The 19,279-nt window shown below is 53.1% G+C and overlaps 1 protein-coding gene and 1 long non-coding RNA gene across 3 annotated transcripts in view; both read left to right on the top strand.

Moving 5' to 3' along the window:
• ATXN10 (ataxin 10) overlaps positions 1-19,222 on the top strand; it is a 146,150-nt gene extending 126,928 nt beyond the window's left edge. The window contains exons 11-12 of one of the 2 annotated variants that reach the window (XM_031673669.2): positions 17,275-17,462; positions 17,926-19,222. In XM_031673669.2, coding sequence (XP_031529529.1) covers positions 17,275-17,462; positions 17,926-17,928 — 191 coding nt within the window. In that variant the 3' untranslated portion in view covers positions 17,929-19,222. Of the gene's footprint in view, positions 1-6,527; positions 6,764-17,274; positions 17,463-17,925 lie in introns of those variants that run through there. The other variant, XM_072973693.1, reaches the window with a different exon arrangement.
• On the top strand, positions 12,934-17,264 carry LOC140700311 (uncharacterized). The gene is made up of 3 exons (XR_012078719.1): positions 12,934-13,453; positions 14,278-14,591; positions 15,070-17,264. It is a non-coding gene; the product is annotated as an uncharacterized lncRNA (long non-coding RNA).
• Positions 19,223-19,279: the final 57 nt, after the last annotated feature.

A 19,279-nucleotide genomic window follows, 5' to 3' on the forward strand; every position in this document is an offset into this window, starting at 1 on the left:
ACGTCCAGAGTTAAACCATACATATCTCTGCAGAATTGTCCCCCATCTTTCTCAGTAAATGGGGGAGTGTCTCCATCCATCTAGTTGCTCAGGTTGGAAACCTGGGAGTCACTCATGATGCTGTTTCTTTTTTTATTCTCCCACCTCTGAAGCGCCACAAGTCTTGCGGAATATGTCCCAGAATATGTCCCACATCTGTCCGTTTCCCTTCCTTTCCATTACCACCATCTGGTCCGTACCTTCGTCACCTCTGGCCTGGGTGTCAGCAGCAGCTTCCTAACTCATCTTTCAGTTTCTGTTTTGTTGTGTTCAGGTGACTTTTAATCCCCATCCATTCAGTGGGATCTTTTACAACCAAAATAGGGTCCTTCCTCTCGGCCTCTTGGCTCTCCCTACCCGACCCCAGCCCTCATAAAGATGCCCTGTTTGTAAAACCTCCAAGCCTGTCCATCGTAGCTAGAATAAATCCCCAGGCTCCAGCACGTGCTAAAAGGTCTTGCCCCTCCTGCCCCTTTATTTATATCCAGACTGGCCTCCCTTTGTTAGCATTCCCCGGACACGCTTCCTTTTCTGTGCCTCAGATCTACCTGATTTCTCACCTCAGGGCAGTCACTGGTACTCACCTCTCTGCCCGAACTCCCCCAGCTAAGTCTTCCTCATCCTCGGGTCCAGCTTCCCCTGCCTCGTCCTCCGTGAAGCCTTCCTGGAGCCCCAGGCAAGGCGCCATCACCCGTCAACCCCGTCTAGAACCCTGCTGTCCCTTCAGGTGTCACCGTCTGCAGTGGAATGTTTGTGCATTTACATCCTAATTACTCTCTAGACCAGGATCCAGCAGGTCAGGGACCAGGTTTTCTGCTTTTCATCGTAACATAATATGCCATTGTCAGGCACATAGTAAATGTCCAATAAATATTTCTTAGGTAGGTGACTGAGTCAGACAACGAACAAATGAATGAACAAACAGCAGCTTGATGAAATCGTGTGTGTGTGTGTGTGTGTGCGTGCGTGTGGGTGTGGCAGGTGGTTCTCAGCACAGGAGAAATTTCTCCCAGGGGTTTTATGATTCTTCTGTGAATTAAATAAGCCTGGTTTCGCAGTGGTATGATTTCAACTTTGGCTCAACCCCTTCTTCTAATGACTAACACCACCCAAGCTTTAATTCAATATTTTGTGTTAAAAAGCAAGAGATATTTGCGGGGTGGGGGAGTATAGCTCAGTGGCAGTGCTTATTAGCGTGCGTGGGGTCCTGGGTTCAGTCTCCAGTACCTGCACTTGGGGGAATAAAAGGGGAAAAAAGGCATTAGATATTTGGATATGCTTAGACTAGGAATCAGTGTTGATGTTCAGTGTCAGCTGATAAAAATACTTCTGTTCTGATCGCTCTAGGTGAGCTGGCCATGTCCACGTACTCACACGTCCTCCGCAGGTGGGGGCGAGGGCTCGTGTTCTCTTAGGGCAGCTGTCCTTGCTCCCCACGGGAAATCTGGGCTTAGGACCATGAAAGACCCTCTTTCTCTGTCCCTGTTGGGGATTAGGAGTCGCACATCACAGCAAATTAAGCTGACCGCTCCCCCAGGCTACGAACGAGCTGGAAGGCTCCCTGTCCCATTTCTCAGTCGTAGCTTCTAGAGACAAACTGGGATTTCTAGCTCCAGGGAAAAAGAACACCTCAAAGGGGTGCTCAGCCCCGAAGGCCTGCCCTGGGTGGCGGCCGCGTCAGGGACACAGGCCCAGCCAGCGCCCAGCTGTCCCCTCAGCCGGCTCACTTGCGGATCACCCACAGTAATGACACAGTAGCAGATGCCATCGGAAAATCCCAGCTCCACTGCCGCAGAGTCAGTTTCTTATTTGTCAGTTTATTGTGGCAAGTGGGATCTTTTGTTGTTGCTGTTTCCAAATAGAAACAGCTGAACTTTATTTGAAATGTTTTCCTTCGATTCTTTTTTGATCTATGCTTTGATCAGCTCGCCTTGATGTGGGTTTTTTTTTATATTGTTTTTACTGGAGGGGGAGGGGGAGGGATGGGATGAGAGTCTAAACAGGACGGGGTTTTTTTGTTGTTCTTTTCTTTCCTTTTTTCCTTCCTTTCTCTTTCTTTTTTTATTGAAAGGCCTCATTTGTAAGTGTTACCATGCACAGAAATGTAACTGTTCATAGAAGTGATAACCACACAGTAATCCTACGCTGAGGACCTATGGCACTGAGGGAGGAGCATCAGCTCGGGGCCCCACAGACCCAGACTCTCTCAGCTTCTCAACACTTCACTCAACCTCTGTTACGAGTTTTAGCTCATTTGTCTTAAATGGGGGCCTGGCACAGTCCCTTTGGAAGACTTTCTGGCAGTGTCTCCTAAACCTGAGCATACACCTGCCCTGCGAGCCCGCACACCCACTCCTCGGTGTGTCCGCAGGGGAAGTGCGTGCGTGTTTCTGTCAGGAGACGTGGGCCGGAACGGTCGTGGTCGTGACCTTGGTTGTGGCCCCAAAGTGGAGACGTCCCAGGTAGCCATCCTTAGCAGGACGGCTAAGTTGTGGAGCGTTGGCTCCTGGGACTGCTTACCGTACAGAAGGCTGGACCGCTCTGTGTGACCGACGGCGACACTGACGCAGTGTTGAGCTGGAGAAGCCAGGTTCAGGAAGAGCCTACAACCCATAATACCATTTACGGGAGGCTCAAGAACAGGCAGGATCCATCTGTGGCCACACAAGCCAGAATGGTGGTTGCCGTGGGGGGAGGAGGGTGGGTGTGGGCAGGGAAGGGGTCCGTGGGGGCTCCCCAGGTGCTGGGCGTGTTTGAGAGCGACACGGGTGGGGTCGTGTGGACGCGGACGCGTGAGAAGGCCCAGCAAAGTGTGCGCTCCGGGTGCGCGTGTTGAGTCGCACCGCACGTTAACGCTGTAAAAGTCATCACTGAGTTCCTCCCACGCGCCTGACCCTGTGCTGTGTGCCCTTTACACACGTTGCCTTGCCCAGTCTTTTTTTTTTTTTCAAACAGCCTCTTTGTTGGGAACTATAATTTCCATTTTACAAATGAGAAAAACAAAAGCTCCGAGAGCCAGTTCCCAGACTCCAGCTGATCCCGGGCCTCCCAGCTCGGGAGCAGCAGGGCCAGGGCAAGGCCCAGGCGTGTCCGGCCCTGCGGCCGGCCGGCGGTCCTGACGCGAGTGTCCGCGTGTCCGGCGGGTGCTCCATTCACTCCCCCACGGGGTTTCCTTCAGGTGTACCTTCTTGGGGGCCACGTGGGTGTTCAGCGTGTTGGACATGGAGTTGAGTTAGTGAATCCTGTTGAGCGTGCAGTACATGGTACCCACTCACGGCTCTGTTTTGACCTCCGGTGGTAATCAAGGCAGAGACCTAAGTCCTGAGGTGGCGGCCGTCTTGGAGAACAGGTCCCTCTCCCGTGCTGCACTCCTTTCTCTTCTAGGACTTTGGCATGTGTGTCCTCCTCCCGGAATTCTTCCATGATCCCCCTTAACCGAGCGCTGGTCTCACGGTTTAGTTGCGCTGTTCTGCCACTCCACGAGCAGTCCCACTGACGCATCTGCACGTGTAACTCCTTCCCTGTAGAAAAGTTCATGCCAGGCGGGATTGGTGTCATCTTGCACACCCCATATTGACCCCAAAGACCCAAGGGGTGTTACCAAAGTGTGTTCCAAAGCATATTTTTTCTGTACTTTCTTAAACAGCTGTTACATGAGAGAAGGCTTCTAAATAGTAATGTATAAACCTGCATCTCCTGTGTTGAGCAGGTGTCTCTTGCAGGGCTCCGTACAGTCTCCATGGTTCTCATGTGCATTTTGGAAATTCTGGACTATAGTCTTGGGGAATGCAGGAACACATCTTGGGGAATGCAGGAACTTTAATAAACGTGGGAACATGTTCCATTCTGTACTTTTCAAAATGGGGAATCTAGCTTGTGACTGGGCCTGCCAAGCGGCTGCCAGAGGGAGGCGTTCAGGGAAATGCCTTCACGTCAGAACGGCGCCGCTGGCTGAATGCGCTGCTGATCGTGAAAGGTGCCAGCAGATTTCCACGCCGGAGAACTGCTTATGCCGTGGTCACAGAGTGATACGTTTCTGCTTTTGATGCCTTTCTTCGCCCATCCTAATGTTCAGAACAGGGATGACTCGGAAATCTTTCTGCTGTGATCAGTCTTTCTGCCTCTGGAGGGAAAGACTGTCTTCTACGGATTTCTGTGTCCCCTGCATTAAACAGCGGATAAACAGTCAGTGAGCACTTGTTCAGTTGTTGAGCTGACATTAGTTAAAAGCCAGAAAACCTCTTAATGCTCTTTGGCCTTAAAAGGGCAGACTTTTGGTTTGGCTCCTTGGTGATTTAATCTGGTTTTTCAAAGCCTCTGATTGATTCCCTTTACTGCTCACCTCGTGCCATTGAAGATGTGCAAACCAACTCTTCCTCCCCACCCAGAGGAGACAGGCGTGCACACTGCTTCGCAGGTTAGCGGGGGCCTCCCTCCCTGGGGCCCGTGTGAAGCAAGTTGAGCGTGGAACGAGGGACGGACGAGGCTCTGGTGCAGCCCCCCTGCCAGTGAGGGTGTACACGCGGCCACCAGCAGCCGGTCAGGGCGAGACAGGGAAGAGGACCTGTTTTATGAAGTTGTATGGTATCCTAGCAACTGGTTCCCCCGGGCTCGAGGCCCAAAGTCAAAAGTGGGATGTAAAGTATTGAGTGAGGCTTTCACAGGCGGGAGCTCCGTTTCCTTGTTCAGGTGTTTGGACAAAACATCAGGCTATTTTAAAGTGGGACGAAATACTCCAGGTTGTCCCGCAGACGGCGTCTCCTTAGCTCCTAGTTCTGTGCTTCTGGCTTTCTTACATCTCTGAAATCAGAGGATAGAGATAAAACTGTCGTCACCCTACGGCACTGGCCTGTGAAGAGTGCCATGTGCAGAGAGGCCGCCGCCTCCACACTGACCTCCGGCCTGCACACGCGCCCGCCCCGTGGCTTTGTCTCGCGGAGCCTGGCTACTCAGCTGCCTCCCTGTCTCTCGGGGGTCAGGGTGCATCAGGTCCTGCTCTGTCTTGTTTATTTGCACTGAAAGCGAGATTGCTTGAGGTTTATTCTCACGAAAAGTTAGAAAGTGGGAGTCTGTCCTTTTCCCAGGTGAGGTGCCCGGTGTAACCCCATGGTCTGCACGCGGCCCTTCACCCTTGCTGTCCCTCGGCCTGGGCGGAGACCAGGGCAGGGAGCCTCTTACCGGAAGCGCTGAGCGTCCCCGGAGGCCGCTTCCTTGGGCTTCCTGTCGCTTTAGCCACCTGGCTTTGAGACGACACGGTGTTTTCTTAATTTTACTTCTCAGTGGTCACTATCCATGTTTTTAGTGCCACCAGGTAAAATTCATTCCTAACCGGACACAGAACTTGATGTGAACATTTATTGCCATTGATTCTTATTCTAAAGTTTCTGCTCCTTGTGGCTGATTAATTTAACAAATGTCATCCGACGACTGTAACTTTGGGGAAGGAATGTCGCTGGGAAGCCATAGCAGAAACACTGCTAAACAACTTCGCATCAAGTCTTCTGTGACAGCTGTGGGTTTGCTAGCCCAAGAGCATTTTGAATTTTCAAACTATAAGAAACTGAATTTGTTATTTTGTTACTGGTTTTTCCTCTTTTAAAAATATTTTTAAGCACTTTATTTTTTAAGAGCAGTTTTAGGTTTACAGCAAAATTGAGAGGACAGCACAGAGATTCCGCACACTCCCAGCCCCCTCGTGGTCTGTGTCCCCCACCAGGGTGGTGCTTTTTTTTTTCTAACCAGGGTTGAACCTACACTGACACATCGTCATCACCCAAAGTCCACAGTTTAAGGGTTCACTCTCGGCTCTGTACATTCCGTGGGTTTGGACAGGTGCATAATGACGTGTAGCCTTCATTGTAACGTCACACTCGGTATTTTCTGTGCCCCGCCTGTGCGTTCCCCCTCCCCTAACCCCTGGCAGCCACGGATCTTTTACTGTCTCCATCGCTGTGCCTTTTCCAGAACGTCAGCTGAAATCATGCAGGCTGCAGCCTCTGAGATGGGTGTCTTTCACTTGGTGAAACCGCTTGAAGTTTCTCCATGTCTTTCCATGGTTTGGTAGCTGGTTTCTTTTTCAGTGCTGAATCATATTCCACTGTGTCGGTGTACCAAATACTTGTTTTCAAAATTGTTTTCTCGAACAGTATGTTTACCCCGTAGGCATCCTGCACACCTCCCCGGTTCTCTCTATGGTATAAAGCAGACCATAAAAAGAACTTCCGTAAGTCGTGACTTTGTTTTCCAGAAATTTTATATCTGACATATAGATGAGACCATGAAGTAGCTAACTCTGAAATGTCAGCCTTAACTTCACGTGCTTGACAGTTTCCTTCAAACGCGGCTCTTGTGGGGCCGTCCTCAGGTTCCGGGGGCCTGTCTCTGCACCGAGCATCTTGGACTCCTTTTGAAAGCGCATTCAATACAGTTTCTCAGTCATAAGGAAATCCTCTTAGTGTTTGATAACATACTTGACCTCTATTACAAAGCTGCGTCCCTCGGCCTCTGCTGACGTCGAGTCCCTCTGACATCGTGATCACAGCATTCCTAGGGAGGAAGGAGAGCTGGTTCAGAGCAGGAGGAAGCCTCCTGCCCGGGAAGCACCTGGAGCCGTTCCTGGCGCGGGGTTTGTGCTGAACAAGCATTAGTGCTGTTGTTTACATGTACATATTTTCTCACAAAGGTAATTAATTGGCAGTTTTTCTTTTTGCATTCACTTTGTTCAAATGAGCAGTGACTTTGGGGGTGTTTAGGATGTTAATAAATACCTTTCAGAACTGCTGTGTGTAAATGGCATTGCCACCCAGAATGTGCGCTTTGTAAGACACTTGAGGGGCTGGGGTGTGACCTTAGGCACATAGGACCGTGCTCCGGGTACCCTAACTAATATCAGATTTCGCAGTGACAGAGAAGGGTCTGGTCAGATCACTAGTGTGCCACAGCCACGTTAGCACCGCTAAACGGTAACTCCCTGGCCGGCTGTTTTGTGGTCACCATTCTCGGCAGGGAGTGCTGGAGTCTTTGTGCCACTGATTTTTTTGGAGCCAAGAGATTTAAGAAAACGAAGCCCGTATTGGGGGAGTGAGCCGGGGCAGGACTGAAGTGGGCGCAGGCGCTGGGGAGCCCTCCCTGGAGAGGGACCAGAGGGCCGCGCGAGCGAGCCCAGGAGCCGCTTGGTGGGAGGAACACACGTAAACACCGCGACCAGGGCCTGGCTCTGTCCCCAGTCCAGCCCCGACGGCAGCTTTCCCACCTTCGTTTGCGTCTTCTGACCCACAGCGAGGACCTGGAGGAAAGGTAGGGTGAGGAGGGCTCCCCAAGAGCGAGAGGCCGAGAGAGGGGAGGGAGGCGCCCACGAGCTCTGGGCCGTTTCCTCCTCGTGGGTTTGTGATCCACATCCCCCTTCATTGGAATAATACTTGCAAACTCAGGAAACAGAAAACTGCAGCTGACTTTCAGACAGACTCGCCTTTCCCACTCTTACTGTTCTCTGGCCTTACGTCTTCTCTGGGGAGGGGACACGGCTTTGTCCCCCGGCCGCCGCGTTGCCGTGTGGCCTGTGAGCCCGGCCACCCCGACAGCGGCAGCTGGTCTCTGTGCTGCCGGAAAGGGCCGTGCTGGGGGCGGACAGGGCTCTTCTTCAGGGTTAACTGAGTGCAGCTGAAAACAGGCCCCATGCTGTGAAAAAGCCTTGTCCAAGCCAGGAGTAAGCCACAACAGGAGGTGGCCTGCAGCTTGACAGCAGGGACCCAGCCCTGCACCGGGCTGTTTTCACGTGACTCTCACGAGCCTAACTTTTACATAGGTTCTTGACTTCAGTTTGAGTTAACAGCCTGATTTTACATCCTCATAGAAGCCCCCAGAACGATGATGGTGTCAAACACGGAGAGAGCTGCACTTCCTGGTTAAGGACAGGAAAAGCCTAGAAAAAGTCAAAACATTTTCCCAGTGTTGGCAAAAAACCAAACTACGTCAGAATCAAAACTCCTGTGCTGTCTTTCTGTCCTGAAGCACCTTCAGAAACTAGCGCTTAGCCAGGTGTCTGCTCTGGGCGCAGTTAGGAGGCACCAGGAAGTCCTCGTGGGTTTTCTAGAAGATGATGACAATAACGTTCCTGATGCACAAGATTGGTCAGGTCCCTGGGCTGGGGGCAGGGGGGAAGGGCGAGGGAGGAGAGGTGAGCCAGCACGGCCTGGCCACCCTTAGAGTAGCTCGTCCCCCGGGGACGATTGGCGTTTGGACCAAGGAGAGTGATCACAGGTGCTCAGGCAGCCAGCACGTGCGACGTGAAAAAGCTCCCTGACCCTCTGGTGCCTGCGTGCCTTGTCTGAAACCTGCCAGAAGCCCCGCACTGTCTGTGTTCTTCGTTTCAGCCTTCGTGTCTGAAGAGCTGTTTCTGACTGTGGCTGTGCTTCACTCATCTCGAAGTCGTTAGTCCTAAATCAACAGTAGTCTTCCGTAATTTAGACTCGATGAACTATCTTTCTACTCCGAATTTTAATTCCATTTTGAAATGTCTCTTAGTTAATTCCAAAGATGTTCTGCATAAGTAGATACTCTAACTGGTGTCTGTCAACTTACTTTATCTTCTGAGATTTCTCTGAAGGGAAGGGGGCTCTGTTTCAAGAAACACGAAACCGGCCATTCGTTTCACTGCTCTGTGGGCAGACTGACCGAGGGGAGGACGGCGCCGCCTGCCCCCTGCGTCTCTCCTCCTCAGCCGGGGTCGTCCCGAGGGCTTGGGAGCTGCGTCCTAACCCAGGCCCGAGCATGTCAGGCCGCGTGACCTCGGGCAAGGCATTTCCCGTCGGCAGGCTGGGATGATGCCGCCTGCCGCGTGGCGTGTCCGCGAGGATGGAGTACTTTCTGTGAGTGCCTGTGGCACCCCGACAAGTGCTGTACCTCCCAGGGCCGTGGGAGCCACTGCTGTTACATTTATTATTATTACTGTTACTACCGGTGCAGATAAATGGGCAGTCCTGGCTTATTTGAGAGACATTGTATTGCCTCTTCTGAAGCTTTTTTACGGTGAAGGTAGAAACTCATTCAAGGCAGCAATTCCCTTATCCCAAGGAGTACAGAGTGCTGAATAAATGTCCTCGCCTGGCGGCCGGGCCTTGGGCTTCCTTGCGTCCCTGCTGCGCTCCCACTGGGATCTCAGGACCCAGTGACCTCAGGTTGCATCACCCCTAGGCTCGGCCAGCTCTCTTCGCGGTGACCCTGGTGCGAGCTGAGGCACTGAGGCAGATGTTCATTGAGTTCAGAAGCCTCTCTCTGACGAGGTCCCCCTGCAGCCCAAAGGCTGACGTTGTACAGCGCGGGGCGTCCGCGTGCACGTGGTCGGTCACATCTCACAGCTCGGGTCTGACTGAAGAGCTGGCTGAGTGGCTGGAGGCCGGGCTCCACGGAGCGTTCGTCAGCAGGGATTTAAAACCTCCCCCATCCTGTGTGCACAGGAGCTGCAGCGACTGACACGGGTGTCCCCGCACACAGGTGAGTGCGCGTCCTAGGACTCAGAGGATTACGCGGGGACAGAAGAGTGAGCAGGGGCACGAGGGAGGGAGGGTCATGGGGAGAAGGGACCCCCGACAGGACAGGCCCCCAGGGGGTGACTCCTGCTCCGTGCAGTGAGCGTCCGCTGCGCGCCAGGCATGTGTCAGGCTCTCTGCTGCACACGTTACGTGCAGTGGCTCATCCAGAGTCTCCAAAGTGACACTGGAGTCCTGCCCCACATACAGATGGAACCACTTGGTGGCCGGGAGCCCCTTTAGTGTGGTTGAAGTCAGAAGTGGCGGTGGTGGCTTCTGATCCTGAAACCTGTTGTGTGGGGCGGATGCCGACTGACTGCCACGCACCACGCTGTGCTTTTAAGTGGTGAGAAAAATCGATTCCAGAATGTGTAATGGACAAAATTAGTTTCTTAGCTGGAGGATCCTTCACCACAAGCCCCACAGATGTGAGGCACCTGCGCACACGGTCCTCGCCCGGCCACAGCATCTTGGGAGTGGGGAGCGTGGTGACGTGTGGCCCGGGAGCAGGGTGTCGTCTTCCCGGCTGGCACCGCCAGCCTGACAGGCTCAGCTGGGGTCTGGGAGCTCGTGCCCAGCCAGGGTCCAGACCGAGGACGTGGCTCCGTGGTTCTCTGTCCACGTGACGACCCCGAGGAGACGGGGAAGATGGAAAGATGGCTCAGGCTTCCTGGAGGGGAGGAGGCCTTAAAGTTGTGACTCCCTGGTCTCTCCCTTTAAACAGTCAGTTTATGGAAGTAAGTGGTGCACACCAAGGACAGTGAATGTAGCCTTTGTTTCAAAATCATTAAGAGACAGTTTGGGCTATCCACAGAGATAAGGTTTCTCTGGTTGACACGCGTGTGTTACGGTATTTCTGTCAGAATTCAGCAGTGCTTCACTGGGCCTTTGATGTTCCAGTTCCCCAGGGATTTCAAGGCCGAAAGGCAGCCTCAGCTGTCAAAGCCATGGTGCTTCTGGGGTGACTTTCCCTCGAAAAAGAGCAAAACTCTGCTCCTTCTTGTGACACTACCTGTGCTCGAGTATCATGTTACGTTCTTCAGAATGTGACTTGTCATGTACAGATTTGACCATTTCTTTTTTCCCCACCCTCTTCTATTAGCTTTTTTTTTTCAACTGAGTTCAGTTAACAGCTGTTAATTGGCAAATGAGAGAGTCCACGTCCACTGACTTGTAGATACTGCTATGATGTATTACAAAGCCTGGAACAGCACATACTGACATGACATTGAGACACTTGAACCACAGATGTGCCCTCGTATTAAAATGCAAAAATGCGGAGGGAAATCAGATCCCAGACAGACCAGCAATTTGGAGGAGGTGGGGGGGCCTGAGTGGGTGGTTTGTGGTGGTGACTGAACACACGATGGTGTTTAGCGTCATGCACGAGGCCGCATACAGGATCTGCGGGATGGAGACCTCAGCTCTGAGTTTCTGAATGAGAAGGGAGTGTGGTTCCACTGGACGATGGAAAGGCAGGCTGAGGACAGAAGATGATTGTAGCAGACCAGGCAGAGGGAGAATGGAGTTCACAGTGCAGTGGGGTTTCTCCTGGCATTTGGAGATGGAGTAACCGATGTGGCAGAGATGGGTGGCACTTTGCAGAGGAAGACTGGCATTACTTTTCAGGTTTATTTCCTGCACAAGGACCTTTCTGGTCCGCCCTCCCTCGCTGTTCCGTCTCCATAGGTAAGCTGCCACCCTCGCGCCGCTGCCCACAGCCCAGTGCCTCCTTGGCCCTGGAGCTGTGAGCTCTTCCTCTCGCACCGTCCTCGCTCACATGCCCTCTTGGGCGAGTCCCTCCTCCAGAGCAGGGGCCTCGTGGAGCCCAGGGTTCCCGGGGCAGCAGGTGGGGAAATGCCCTTTTCTAACCCTTGCAGAGCGGAGCAGAGGCTGGTCCAGACTCCCGCAGACGGGGCAGGAGAACCGGCCCCCCGGGAGCAGGGCCCGGCCGTGCACGGTCTCCGCCCTGCGTGGCTGGGAGTGAGGCCAGACCTGTCATCTCAGCAGAAGGGGAGCCGTCCTTCTTCCCATGTCACCTTCCGGGCCTCTTTCATCTTTGGCTGACGGAAGCTGGCATGTGTTGGAGTGTTTTGATCGTCAGCAGTGGAAAGCGTCTTCAGGACAGTTTTAAAACTGAACTGCTGCTTCGCACTCCGAAGAATTCCGCAGCTTTACCGTGGTCTCAGAAGATACTAGTTTAGACATGGAAGTCATTTACTAAGCACCCTCACCTGGAGGAGAGTCTTGTCGTGACGTGGCGGGTAATTACGTGGTTTTGCGGAAGCCTCCTGAGTTAGGCCTGCCTGCCAGGGACCAGCTTGTCCGAGGTTTGTGGTGCGCGCGCTGTGCCCCTCTGAGCGGCAGGCGGTGCATACTCCCTGCCCATCAATGGGTTTGTCGTCTAAAAATGATTTTTCAAAGTATCCTGGGAGCAAAAATTAAATATAGGTATTATATATGGTCCCCACATTCGTTACATGTACATTGCATATGTGATGTGAAATGTAGATGCATACATTGCACCTCTGCAGATGTACTGTGTGTTAAAGCACCATGTGTAGACGTTACACACACAGTTTACGTATATACACGCAAGTCAGTAAAGTCTTTTCACAGTTTGTTTTAATTTAAATAGTATATGGTTTTCAGTGCCAGTACTTTTAAAAGTTCATTCAGCGAACATTTCTTGGTTCCTTCCATGTTCTAGGCCAGAGTCTGGCAAACCTTTTCTGAGGGGGGTTAAATTTGTAAATATTTTTAGCTTTGCCAGCCCTCCTGTCCCTGCCACGACTCTCCAGCTCAGCCCCTGCAGCGGGAAGGCGGACGCAGACAGTTGACAGGTGCATGAGCTGTGTGCCAATAAAACTTTCATTTATTGTAGATTCTGGTCTGAATTTCAGATAATTTTCATGTGTCACGAATTAGTGTTCTTCTTTGATTCTGCCCCCCCCCACACCCAGTGATTTGAAAATAAAAACCATTTTCAACTTGCAGCCATGCAAAGACACGGGCCATAATTTGCCAGCCCACGTTCTCAGGAGTCTTCTCGCCGTAGAGCAGTGACCAGGACAGAGTCCTCGCCGTCCCTGGGCCTGCGTCCTAGCAGCCTGGAGGGCTTCAGGCGGCGCTGCTTGTGTGCCTGAAAGCACGTCCGGTTGGATGGACTCTCAGCAGGCAGCTCCAGTTTTCAAATTTTAAGTCAGCTGACTTGACTTTCAAAGTGAGTTTGGCACAGGAATCTGCTGTTTAGTCATACTGTCGTGAGACTCCTTCCTCCGGGCCGTGCCACCTCCCAGCCTCCATCCTTCTGCCCCGCCTTGTCTCATCCCCTAAGGGGCACAAGGCTGCAGGGACCTGGGGCTCTTCGAGTCCCGGTGCACGGCTGACACACACACACACCCAAGTGTTGTGTCCAGGAGCTGGCCGGACTGCCCAGCGCTCACCCTGGTGCGGATGGCAGGGTTCTTTGAAGGCGGTTTTACAACAGACAGGCTCATGCTTTCTGTTTGTAGTCGCTATGGAAACTTCAGAAGCTCCCTTTCTACAGCTAAGCAGACAATACAGCACTTCAAGTGCTGGTGGGATTACGGACTTTAGAAGATGTTTGATTTTCTCTCCTACTCTTTCTTCCCTCCTGTCTCTTTAGAGAGGGAACAAGAGGGCGCTGTGAATATTAACTGGGACTCGCTTTAATCTCCCCTGTGACACGGGGGGCTGTCGCGATCCGCGGCCGCCCGGGCTCAGCCCTTCACGGCCCCCTAACGAGGTGACTCATGCATATTCATGAGCCAGGCTTGAGCGTTAGACACAGTTCGCAGGAGCTGCGTTTCGGTGCTTCTCTTTTCTACGCAAATGTTATGAAGGGAACAACTATTAAAATTCAGGTTTGTGATTATTATTAAGTCCGAGGCCCTAGATGGTGGTGCTAGAATGTTCTCACTGGAAATAGAGGCAAAGGGGCGGGCCTTTGTGTGGTGTTAATTTGTAGACAGATGGTGCAAACCCCAGAATGCCGGTGCTCACTGAGGGTGGGGACGTGGGGCAGACCTTCCCTGTCTGCCCCAGAAAGGCGGGTGTGGCAGCGTGCGGGATTCTGACTTGGTGAGCTGCTCCTTAAAGAGCAGGTACGACTCATCCCACCTACAGAAGAATGTGAAACACACGCTGAAGTGAAAAACATCGAGGGGCGCACTGTCATTCGTTCCTTATTTCCGATCTTCAGAGCGTGGACCCGTCGTGTGGCCACACTCCGCCCGGCCCCAGGCCCCCTCGTGCACACCCTTCTGCCCTCTGAGTAACAGTTTGGGAAGAAGACGACAGTGCCTTCCCTGCTTTGGGCTTCAGTGCTGCTTCTGTTAGGCTGTCCACGTGGTGGCCATGCCGGAACCAGCCTGCTCCTCGTGAAGCCCTCGGCTGTCCGTTTTGTTCCTGAAGTCGTGCGGGCCCAGCTGGGAGCAGCACCCTGGCGCGGGGCGGTTCCTGGGCGCCCGTGGGTCTGCCCGTCAGGAGGACTGTCCTGTAGTTCATTCTCTGTGCTCCTCTTTGCCTACATGTAAAACGGGGGTGTGTGCATTTCTCTACAGAAGTGAGCTCCCGAACGCTTTCAGGGTGAAGCACTGTTAAAATGCCGTAGCAGTGTTTTCGCAGAATCTGCGAGCTGTTTCTCCTAGAGGGACATGATTAAATCCACCCTTTCATCCGCCCGCAGGGGAGTTGATTGTCCTGGGGTTTGTCGTCATGGACAGCACAGCCCAGCTTCCTTGCCCGAGTTACACTGCTTCACTTTCATCTAATCTCTCAACCTCACCAAACCCTGAGTCAGGAAACCACACCAAGAACCAGAAGGAAACGCACAGCCCGTGTGAGTTACTGCAGTGCCTCCACGCCCTTCCCCGCGTGTGCGCGCGCACACACACACACACTCTCTCTCACACACTCGGTGAGCAGGAGATGGTGTTCGCTCGCTGCTCGGACACCCAGCAGACGTTTCCCAGCACCGTGCTTGGAACAGAGGACGGAGAGGTGAGCAGGGCGTCAGACGTGCTTCTGAGGGGTTCTCGGTGCTGGCGAGACAGAGATACAGACAAGTCATCGCCACAGACGTGTCAGCAAACATGGTGACAGGCCCCTCTGTCAGGAACTAGACTGTGTGCTGGGGGTGGAGAGATGGGGGGGTGTGGCCCATAAGCAGGCAGCTACAGGTGCAGTGTGATGGGGGCCACTGAGAGAGACAATGTTTTGGAAACACGCAGGGAGCGTGCCCGAAGGAAGCTGGTGTCGGGGTGGGGGCAGCCAGGACCCGCGGGAGGGCTTCCCGGAGAGGGAGCTGGGCTGCGCACCCTGGGCGAGGGCGAAGGGGCCCCCATCAGGGTCTTGTGTGGGGACAGACAGGTGGCGCCCAGCGTTGTGACATTGTGGGGCCTTCGCAGAGGTCCGGTTTGCCCCATAACTGAAGTGGTCTGACAGTTTGAAGCTCTGGGTGATGGTTCTTTCCTCCCAGGACACGACGTCTGCAGCCGGCAGTGCCAGCTGGCGTCAGATCCCCCGATCACGGGGCCGGCCAGCCCTCCAGCTCTGAGGAGCTTCCGGTGCATTCACAGGAATTCCAGTTTTCTTTCTTTCAGTTACATTTAAGTGAATAACCAGGAAAGCATCAGAAAGAAGCGTTTTGCTCTGTCATGTAACATTGGAGTTACTATACACGTGAACTAAAATTCTCCAGTCTTCCACACTTTCTTCCTGAATTTACCCTCCTGTGCTCACTCCTTCAGTCCGTTCTCACCACCACTGGCTCCCGCTTGGCCGCAGAAAGTGAGGAAGTGAGTTTGTATAATGATGACATCGTCCAGCCTGAGAAAGTGATGGTAGCGAATGATTCTCTGTTCAGAAATTTACTAATGGGTTGGAAGCTTTTGTCGCCTGGAGTCATTATTTTCTGTCCTGTTACAAAGTGGGGGTTTGGTGATTGTGAGAAAGAGGGAGAAATTCAAACGTAGGTTTTATGCACTGAATATTTATACGGATTCATCTCCAGAGAAGAAACGCAGTCTTACAAAGGACCAGGGCTCGATCAGGAAAGGATGACCGACAAGGTGCGGGATGAGAACAGTCTCCCGCCACGGGGGCAGCTGGTTGTAGACTCCCGTCCACTGGGCACCCGCGGTTCCACTCTTTGCCCTTTGGAAATGGTGAGTCATCTACACTCACAAGTGGCTTTGATGGTGAACCTCCGGAGACCAGGGGTCGTTGGCTGGTCCTCTTCTCTGTGCAGACCTGTGCCCATCCTGGAGGGGCTGGGGCGGCAGGCCAGTGGCAGCTGGTCCGGGGTGAGCTCGGGGTGCGGTCAGGGAGGCCAGAGCTGGTGTGGACCCGCCCCGCCCCGCCCCGCCCCCGGGAGCCACCGAGGCCCCGCGGGGACTGCGGACCAGCTTGGACCGCATCCGGGGAGCTAAGATGCAGCCACCAGAAAACACTTCCTGAGCGCAAAACTGGTGCGTTTCGGTTGTCTGACTGGAGCGGACAGGCTTCTTCTTCGCTGTTTTCCTTTGAGGCTGTTGAACTAGGGAGACCGTATGACTTGAGGCCTTTCTCTGTGGCTTCCCGCGTTGAGAGGAGGGAGCCAGAGTGTCTAGGCAGCAGCCTCCCCCGCTGCGCTGGGGTCTCGGCCATGATCAGAGGCGCTGAGCCTTCCCCGGGGGGCCCGCCTGCTGCCTTCCGGGGGCACAGGTGCCCCAATCCTGACACAGAAGTGCCTGCGTGGGGAGGGCTGGTTTTCCTGCTGCCTCCTGTCTGATGACGGGCAGGAGGCCCCTTGTCACTGGGAGGAGCGTGTGTTCCCCAGTGGGCACGGTGTCGCTCCCTCTGAGCCAGCGGAGGGTGCCAGGCCTGCTGTTCTGGGCGCCTCCTGTGTCCCCGGAGCCAGCATCCAGCAGTTTTATTCAGTCTTCACAGAATGACGTGCAGCAGCAGTTCAGTGCTTTCACGAGGCGGGCGCAGCTCTTGGTGACCGCGTGCAAGGCCTCAGAGAGCAAGGCAGTGAGTCCGTCTCTCCGTACGCTGTCCCCCGTCGGCAGTGGAGGACTCGGGGCAGAGCCTGCAGACTAGGGCGGGGGCACAGCGAGGCGCGGGAGGAGGCGCCCTCCCCGGCGCACAGGGACGCAAACCAGACACAGCAAGTCCCTCAGTGGCCGCTGGCTTTGTCCTTAAAGCGCCGAGTGTGGAGAATTCCATGGCGGCTCCTGGGAAACGATTCTTACAACTGGGCTTCCTCTAAAGGCGATTTTCTTGTCTGATGCTAACCTGGCATCTCTGTGACTCGTTCTGTAATGCTCTTATCCCTGCCCTGGTGGCTCAGTGACGTGCTCTCCTGCACACAGGCTTGTGTTCATAAACTTCAGGTGTGGCTGCTCTAAGCCTTGGCTTCCTCGTTCGTTCATTCAGTAAATCCTGATTAGGTACCTCTCTCTGCCAGTTGCTGGACACCTCACTCACACACACAGGACATACGTGTGCATATGCATGTGTTACATCGTTTTCATTATTTCCCACGTTGTGTGCATATTCATAGCACATCCTCAAGAAAGATGTGTTCATGGATTTGCAGTTTTTAGTGTCGCTGTGCCTTCTGCCCCCTTCTCAGTAAAACTCGTGTGAAAAGTTCCAAACAGGAAAGCATGCTGGCAGATTTCCTTCACTCTGGTTCCAGTTCTGACCCAGTGGGTCGTGTACGCCATCCGAAACCTCACAGAGGACAACAGCCAAAACCAAGACTTGATTGCAAAGATGGAGGAGCAGGGGCTGGCAGACACGTCCCTACTTAAAAAAATGGGCTTTGAAGTTGAGAAGAGGGGTGACAAGCTGACCCTGAAGCCTACCAGGGACACGCCTCAGCTGGTGAGTACGCCGCCGCGCCGAGGGGTCGCTCCCTTTCGGTTTGTGGAAGGTGGTCCCCCCCCATCACCTTGGATGTGACGCGGTTCCTTCATGAGAACACGGACGGGATATGTTGCCTCCTGAGATGCCAAAAAAAAAAGCCCCAAATTTAATTGCAAATAATTTTCTGCTCAAGCTTCATGCTGCTGTTTTCTTGAAAGAGTTGAAATTTCTAGGGGAGAAATAGAAAAAGTATATCAGAATTTTCAACATCTAAAAGCTTCTGATAGAAATTAGGTTTTCTTTAAAAGACAGCTGATGTCGACCCCAGTGAAAAGAACAGAAAACTCCTTGTGTTAAGTTGAATGGCTTGTTTCAGTTTTCGCTCTGTTTATACCGCTGACCAAAAATCTCTGCATGTTTTTTGATGATTCTTGTAAGCAGATCTGTTCCATCTGCCGTTTTGCTTCTTTTTCTTTCCTAGTGAATGAACTCTCCATCCCAAGTCAGAATTTCTGGAATCTGTTTCCGTGGATTTTTCATCTTCTGCAGTGTGTGAGATTGCAGGTGTTTGAAGCCTTCTTTAGTGCCCGTTCAGGAAGACGTGAATCTTTTAGACAATAGCGTTACATGTGTGTAAGCTTAAAAGTGAAGTAACGTGAGTTTTCTGTTGTTTCCTTGCTTTAAAACATAGCCGTCTGGTTTGCCTTCATCCCGTGGAGGCCGTGTGCATTCAGCGAGGTGTCGCGCTCGCTGTGGCACAGGTGGTGATCCCTCGCGTTAAGCGCACGTCCCTTACTTGGCAAAGACGGCTTGCTGGGTCCCCCTGCTCCCGCCGGAGACCCGGAGTCGGCCCCCTTCCTTCCATTGTTCCCTCCCCGGGGGCCTTCTGGGCTCCGGCCGCAGCTGAAGTATTTTCTCACTGTGATTAATTCCAGCAATCTCTTTTCAGCCCTTCTGCCTTTCCAAAACATTGACAAGACTCATTTCCAGTTAATTAATTCGAGAGATGCCGAAGAATAGAGGTCCTCCCTCTTCGCTTTAGGTCCGGGCTGTGTTGTCACCGAGCCCTGTCCCTTTGGAATGTGGCGGGGAGTGAGCTGGGTGAGGGAGCATGTGGGCGATTAACTCTTCTCACGCCGAGTCTCCCGACTTAGCCGTCTGCAGACCGTGGAGCTCACGCCAGTGCCTGCATCTTACCCACCTGCATGCCCCTCCGGGGGAGGAATATTCTGTGGTCGTCTCTGCGTGCAGGGCCCAGCGTTACAGGTGCACAGACTTGAGCACCAGTCTCAGAAAGGCATGCCACTCAGTTTTGGCCAGGGCTTCACGGGAATTACAAAAGGAGCTTTGAAGAGCGAGGGTTAATTTGACCTGGGTCTGTCTGTCTTTCTCTCTCTCTCTCCCTTTCTCTCTCTCTCTACACACACACACACACTCAGAGGTGGAACTGGACTGAGCAAGCGCTGACATCTCCGCAACCACCCAGACCATTCATACGGTCAGCCAGGACCCTCGTGGAGGCCCTGCTGTGGATGCTTTAAACATTCTCTTCTTGAGCAGCCATGTTACCAGACTAAAACATCTAGTGAGATTTTGCACAATTCCTGGTGAACTTTCCAAAATAAAAACAGCAGAGACCCCAAACAGAAGTTTTACCGAAACACAGATTGTTCCAGAGTAAAGTGCTTCTGAGTCTTTGTAGCTGTACTTATAACAATGGCTTTGTAAAAAACCGCTTCAGCATGTGAAAAATGAAATAAAAGCTCTGCCGTGTGCTACCCAGTGTCCTCTGTGCGACTGAAGACACGTGCGCTTCTAGGCTTGTGGTCGTGTGT

Source organism: Vicugna pacos, chromosome 12, assembly GCF_048564905.1.
Source record: "Vicugna pacos chromosome 12, VicPac4, whole genome shotgun sequence".
Classification (NCBI taxonomy): Eukaryota; Metazoa; Chordata; class Mammalia; order Artiodactyla; family Camelidae; genus Vicugna; species Vicugna pacos.